Source organism: Oncorhynchus mykiss, chromosome 13 (assembly GCF_013265735.2).
Source record: "Oncorhynchus mykiss isolate Arlee chromosome 13, USDA_OmykA_1.1, whole genome shotgun sequence".
NCBI lineage: Eukaryota > Metazoa > Chordata > Actinopteri > Salmoniformes > Salmonidae > Oncorhynchus > Oncorhynchus mykiss.
Window position 1 is genome coordinate 66,560,071 of NC_048577.1, and position 7,113 is coordinate 66,567,183.

The 7,113-nt window shown below is 42.8% G+C and overlaps 1 protein-coding gene across 3 annotated transcripts; it reads left to right on the forward strand.

The window, feature by feature from the left end:
• Window positions 1–2,858: 2,858 nt before the first annotated feature.
• LOC118938471 (stonustoxin subunit beta-like) lies at window positions 2,859–4,617 on the forward strand. Of its 3 annotated transcripts, none has more exons than XR_005035742.1 (3): window positions 2,859–2,918; window positions 3,529–3,626; window positions 3,962–4,004. XR_005035742.1 is itself a non-coding variant. In XM_036942513.1 (3 exons), exons 1-2 carry the CDS (start codon window positions 3,497–3,499, stop codon window positions 4,498–4,500), a joined length of 618 nt encoding a protein of 205 aa, XP_036798408.1. In that variant the 5' UTR covers window positions 3,446–3,496; the 3' UTR covers window positions 4,501–4,521; window positions 4,574–4,616. The 3 variants fall into 3 exon arrangements, 2 of the variants coding, with proteins under 2 accessions (XP_036798408.1, XP_036798407.1); XM_036942513.1 differs by lacking the exon at window positions 2,859–2,918 and adding an exon at window positions 4,574–4,616 and having other exon boundaries at window positions 3,446–3,575; window positions 3,962–4,521; XM_036942512.1 differs by lacking the exon at window positions 2,859–2,918 and having other exon boundaries at window positions 3,446–3,575; window positions 3,962–4,617.
• Window positions 4,618–7,113: the final 2,496 nt, after the last annotated feature.

Below are 7,113 nucleotides of genomic sequence, written 5' to 3' on the forward strand. Positions count from 1 at the left end.
GAGAACACCTTTATTTAACCAGGTAGGCTAGTTGAGAACACCTTTATTTAACCAGGTAGGCTAGTTGAGAACACCTTTATTTAACCAGGTAGGCTAGTTGAGAACACCTTTATTTAACCAGGTAGGCTAGTTGAGAACACCTTTATTTAACCAGGTAGGCTAGTTGAGAACACCTATATTTAACCAGGTAGGCTAGTTGAGAACACCTTTATTTAACCAGGTAGGCTAGTTGAGAACACCTTTATTTAACCAGGTAGGCTAGTTGAGAACACCTTTATTTAACCAGGTAGGCTAGTTGAGAACACCTTTATTTAACCAGGTAGGCTAGTTGAGAACACCTTTATTTAACCAGGTAGGCTAGTTGAGAACACCTTTATTTAACCAGGTAGGCTAGTTGAGAACACCTTTATTTAACCAGGTAGGCTAGTTGAGAACACCTTTATTTAACCAGGTAGGCTAGTTGAGAACACCTTTATTTAACCAGGTAGGCTAGTTGAGAACACCTTTATTTAACCAGGTAGGCTAGTTGAGAACACCTTTATTTAACCAGGTAGGCTAGTTGAGAACACCTTTATTTAACCAGGTAGGCTAGTTGAGAACACCTTTATTTAACCAGGTAGGCTAGTTGAGAACACCTTTATTTAACCAGGTAGGCTAGTTGAGAACACCTTTATTTAACCAGGTAGGCTAGTTGAGAACACCTTTATTTAACCAGGTAGGCTAGTTGAGAACACCTTTATTTAACCAGGTAGGCTAGTTGAGAACACCTTTATTTAACCAGGTAGGCTAGTTGAGAACACCTTTATTTAACCAGGTAGGCTAGTTGAGAACACCTTTATTTAACCAGGTAGGCTAGTTGAGAACACCTTTATTTAACCAGGTAGGCTAGTTGAGAACACCTTTATTTAACCAGGTAGGCTAGTTGAGAACACCTTTATTTAACCAGGTAGGCTAGTTGAGAACACCTTTATTTAACCAGGTAGGCTAGTTGAGAACACCTTTATTTAACCAGGTAGGCTAGTTGAGAACACCTTTATTTAACCAGGTAGGCTAGTTGAGAACACCTTTATTTAACCAGGTAGGCTAGTTGAGAACACCTTTATTTAACCAGGTAGGCTAGTTGAGAACAAATTCTCATTTGCAACTGCGACCTGGCCAAGATGAAGCATAGCAATTCGACACATACAACAACACAGAGTTACACATGGAATAAACAAAACATAGTCAATAATACAGTAGAACAAAAGAAAACATAGTCTATATACAGTGAGTGAAAATGAGGTAAGTTAAGGAAATAAATAGGCCATGGTGGCGAAATAATTACAATATAGCAATTAAAACACTGGAATGGTAGATGTACAGAAGATGATTGTGCAAGTAGAGATAATGGGGTGCAAAGGAGCAAGATAAATAAATAAATAAATACAGTATGGGGATGAGGTAGATAGATGGGCTATATACAGGTGCAGTGATCCGTGAGCTGCTCTGACAGCTGGTGCTTAAAGCTAGTGAGGCAGATAAGAGTCTCCAGCTTCAGAGATTTTTGCAGTTTGTTCCAGTCATGGGGAGCAGAGAACTGGAAGGAGAGGCGGCCAAATGAGGAATTGGCTTTGGGCGTGACCAGTGAAAAATACCTGCTGGAGCGCGTGCTACGAGTGGGTGCTGCTATGGTGACCAGTGAACTGAGATAAGGCGGGGCTTTACCTAGCAGATACTTGTAGAGTAGAGTGTTGGAGGCTATATTATAGATGACATCGCCAAAGTCGAGGATTGGTAGGATGGTCAGTTTTACGAGGGTATGTTTGGCTGCATGAGTGAAGGATGCTTTGTTGCAAAATAGGAAGCTGATTCTAGATTTAAATTTGGATTGGAGATGCTTAATGGGAGTCTGGAAGGAGAGTTTACAGTCTAACCAAAAACCTAGGTATTTGTAGTTGTCCACATATTCTAAGTCAGAGCCGTCCAGAGTAGATTTTAGAAAGGCAGGGCAGGATAGATTTAGGTCTATAACAGTGTTGGTCTAGAGTGTCTCCCCTTTGAAGAGGCTAGATACATAAAGTGCTTTTATTTCTAAACGGTGAAACAGATATGTATTAAAATATCCTCAAATAAAAGATGACATTATAAACTGTCACCTCATATGAAACATTTGATCTGAAATCCAAAATGTTGGAGAATAGAGACACATTTAAAATGTTAGCTTCACTGTCTAAATAGATATGGTGTGGACTGTATACTCAATACAATCTAAATCTGATTCCTCACTGTCTAAATAGATATGGTGTGGACTGTATACTCAATACAATCTAAATCTGATACCTCACTGTCTAAATAGATATGGTGTGGACTGTATACTCAATACAATCTAAATCTGATACCTCACTGTCTAAATAGATATGGTGTGGACTGTATACTCAATACAATCTAAGTCTGATACCTCACTGTCTAAATAGATATGATGTGGACTGTATACTCAATACAATCTAAATCTGATACCTCACTGTCTAAATAGATATGGTGTGGACTGTATACTCAATACAATCTAAATCTGATACCTCACTGTCTAAATAGATATGATGTGGACTGTATACTCAATACAATCTAAATCTGATTCCTCACTGTCTAAATAGATATGGTGTGGACTGTATACTAAATACAATCTAAATCTTGAAAAAAAATTACTGCCACTATTTTCACCACCAAAGAATATCAGTGTGATTTTAATATGATTTGACTCTTTGCAGGCTGTCAGGCTGTCTAGTCACAGAGGAAGGCTGTGCTTCTCTGGTCTCAGCTCTGAGGTCAAACCCCTCACACCTGAGAGAGCTGGACCTGAGCTACAATCACCCAGGAGACTCAGGAGTCAGACTGCTCTCTGCTGGACTGGAGGATCCACACTGCAGACTGGAGAAACTCAAGTATGTAGAGGGTTTATGTCAATGTTCATATCAGACATGTTTGACTTCTCAGGCTAGTTAAGACAAACATTCTGACCACCAATTGGACAAAGTTGTGTGTGTGTCCAATGTGTGTGCAGTCAGTGTGTAAATCTCTCAATGACACACACTCTGGACCCACACACTCTGGACACACACACTCTGGACACACACACACTGGACACACACACACTGGACACAAACACACACTTGACACACACACACACTCACACACAGACACACACTGGACTCAAACAGACACACACTGGACACACACACAGACACACACAGGACACACACTGGACAAACACACACTGGACACACACACAGACACACACACACACAGTACACACACACAGTACACACACACACAGTACACACTCAGGACAAACACATACAAGCACTGGACACACACACACACAGACAAACATTCGCTTGATATATACGTGTGTGTGTGTGTGTGTGTGTGTGTGTGTGTGTGTGTGTGTGTGTGTGTGTGTGTGTGTGTGTGTGTGTGTGTGTGTGTGTGTGTGTGTGAGAGAGTTCATGTGTATTCCTCAATGACGGTCTGTTCTTCTGCTTACCGCTACAGTGTGGAACATGGTGGAGAGAACAGAATGAAACCTGGGCTTAGAAAATGTGAGTGTTGACTGCTGTGAAGAATATGACTAAGAATAAGTCTTAATTCAAGTTAAGTCAAAATCAAAGACCACCATCATTACTGACTTGGTCATATTAAATATCAGCTGTAGTTCTACAGAAGCAGAAATCAGGGACACCAACGTTTACAAAGAGTTGCTTTGACGTGTGTGTGTGTGTGTGTGTGTGTGTGTGTGTGTAATTAATAAGTGTGTTTTATATTACCATACAGTATAACATATGATCATTCAACAAGTCTCAAGTTACCTTAACTTCTCCTTTTGATACCTAGAAACATCTACAGTAAATGAATTAGTGAGAAGTGAGTTAACATTCTAATGTGAATGATGATGATTTCTAATATTGTGTCTGGTTTCATCCATCAGATGTCTGTGATCTCACACTGGACCCAAACACAGTAAACAGACTCCTCTCTCTGTCTAAGGGGAACAGAAAGGTGACATGGAGGACAGAGAAGCAGCCGTATCCTGATCACCCAGAGAGATTTGAGGGCTGGGGACAGGTGCTATGTAAAGAGGGTCTGACTGGGCGTTGTTACTGGGAGGTAGAGTGGAGTGGGAGAAGGGCTGATATTGGAGTGACATATAAAGGAATCAACAGGAAAGGAAGAGGATGGGGTGATGACTGTGGTCTTGGATACAATGACAAGTCCTGGAGTCTGTTCTGCTCTGACAACCGTTACTATGCCAGGCACAATAATAATCGGACTCTCATAGACGTCCCCTCCTCCAGCTCCCACAGAGTAGGAGTGTATCTGGACTGGCCAGCCGGCACTCTGTCCTTCTATAGAGCCTCCTCTGACACACTGACCCACCTGATCACATTCACCTCCACATTCACTGAGCCCCTCTATCCAGGGTTTTGGGTTTGGGGTGTTGGTGACTCAGTGTCCCTCTGTCAGTGATACACACACACACACACACACACACACACACACTGGACACAGACACACACACCTGCTGGACACACACACACACTGGACGAAGACACACACACACTGGACAAAAACACACACTGGACAAACACACACTGGACAAACACACTGGGCAAAGACAGACACACACTGGGCAAAGACACACACACTTGACACACACACACTCACACTGGACACAGCCACACACACCTGCTGGACACACACACTAGATACACACATACACACACTGGACACACACACACACACACACACACACTGGACTCACAGACACACGCTGGACACACACACACACACACTAGATACACACACACACTGGACGCACACACACACACACTCACACTGGACACACACACACACACACAAACTGAACACACACACATATACACCTGCTGGAAACACACACTGGTTACACACACACACACTGGACACACACACACACACACACACACACACTGGACTCACAGACACACACTGGACACACACACACACACACAAACACAAACACACACTGGACTCATAGACACACACTGGACGCACACACACTCACACTGAACACACACACACATATACACCTGCTGGACACACACACTGGTTACACACACACACACATATACACCTGCTGGACACACACACTGGTTACACACACACACACTGGACACACACACACACACACTGGAATCACAGACACACACTGGACACACACACACAAACACACACTGGACACACACACACACACACACACTCACACTGGACACACACACACACACACTGGACACACACATACACCTGCTGGACACACACACTGGTTACACACACACACACTGGACACACACACACACACACACACTGGACTCACAGACACACACTGCACACACACACACACACTGGACAAACACACACTGGACAAACACACACACACACACAAACACAGTGGACACACACACACACACACACACACACACTGGACAAACACACACTAGACAAATACACACACACACTAGACAAACACACACACACACACTGGACAAACACACACTAGACAAATACACACACACACTAGACAAACACACACACACACACTGGACACACACACACACACACACACACACTGGACAAACACACACTAGATAAAAATACACACACACACACACACAGTGGACACACACACACACACACACACAAATACACACACACACTAGACAAACACACACACACACACTGGACACACACACACACACACACACACACAGGACAAACATATACACACAGGACACACACACACACTGGACACACACATACACACTGGACACACACACACACACACATACACACTGGACACACACATACACACACACACACTGGACTCACAGACACACACTGGACACACACACACACACACACACACACACACACTGGACTCACAGACACACACTGGACACACACACACACACACACACACTGGACAAATACACACACACACTAGACAAACACACACACAAACACAGTGGACACACACACACACACACACACACACTGGACTCACAGACACACACTGGACTCACAGACACACACTGGACACACACACACTGGACACACACACTCACACACACACACACTGGTCACACACACACTCTGGACAGACACACACACACACACTGGACTCACAGACACACACTGGACACACACACACACACACACACAGTGGACAAACATATACACACTGGACACACACACACACACATACACACACTGGACTCACAGACACACACTGGACTCACAGACACACACTGGACACACACACACTGGACACACACACTCACACACACACACACTGGTCACACACACACTCTGGACAGACACACACACACACACTGGACTCACAGACACACACTGGACACACACACACACACACACACAGTGGACAAACATATACACACAGGACACACACACACACTGGACACACACTCACACTGAACACAAACACTCTGGACACACACACTCTGGACACACACACACATGCGCGTCTTTCTATAGTAGTGAGGACCTCTTACAATAACACTTAAAATACCAATGTGATCATGTGTTGTCTTTTATGTTGAAAAACAAATTATATAATTATATATGGACGTACGCTCCATATTTGTACAAGTATACAAGGATATATTGTACTTTTCATAATAAAACAGACTTGAAACAAGAAAAGGCTGTTAATTGTGAAAACAGTTTGTTTATTGATTTTACGTTTCCTCTGTCAGGTTGATGTTAACCTGCGACTGGTTGAAACAAGAAAAGGCTGTTAATTGTGAAAACAGTTTGTTTATTGATTTTACGTTTCCTCTGTCAGGTTGATGTTAACCTGCGACTGGTTGAAACAAGAAAAGGCTGTTAATTGTGAAAACAGTTTGTTTATTGATTTAACGTTTCCTCTGTCAGGTTGATGTTAACCTGCGACTGGTTGAAACAAGAAACAAATATGACATGAAATACAAAACAATTAAATATGTGGAATTGAATTAAACAAATTGTACAATTAGTACAACAGAGTGTTGTAATGCAGGGTTACTATAGCAACAGAGTGTTGTA

Bases quoted from the DNA above. Each gene is read 5' to 3' on its own strand.
- LOC118938471 (XM_036942512.1), top strand. From the start codon at position 3,497: ATGACGGTCTGTTCTTCTGCTTACCGCTACAGTGTGGAACATGGTGGA. The intron at 3,576-3,961 runs GTGAGTGTTGAC...TTCATCCATCAG, and splicing joins GAAACCTGGGCTTAGAAAAT to ATGTCTGTGATCTCACACTG.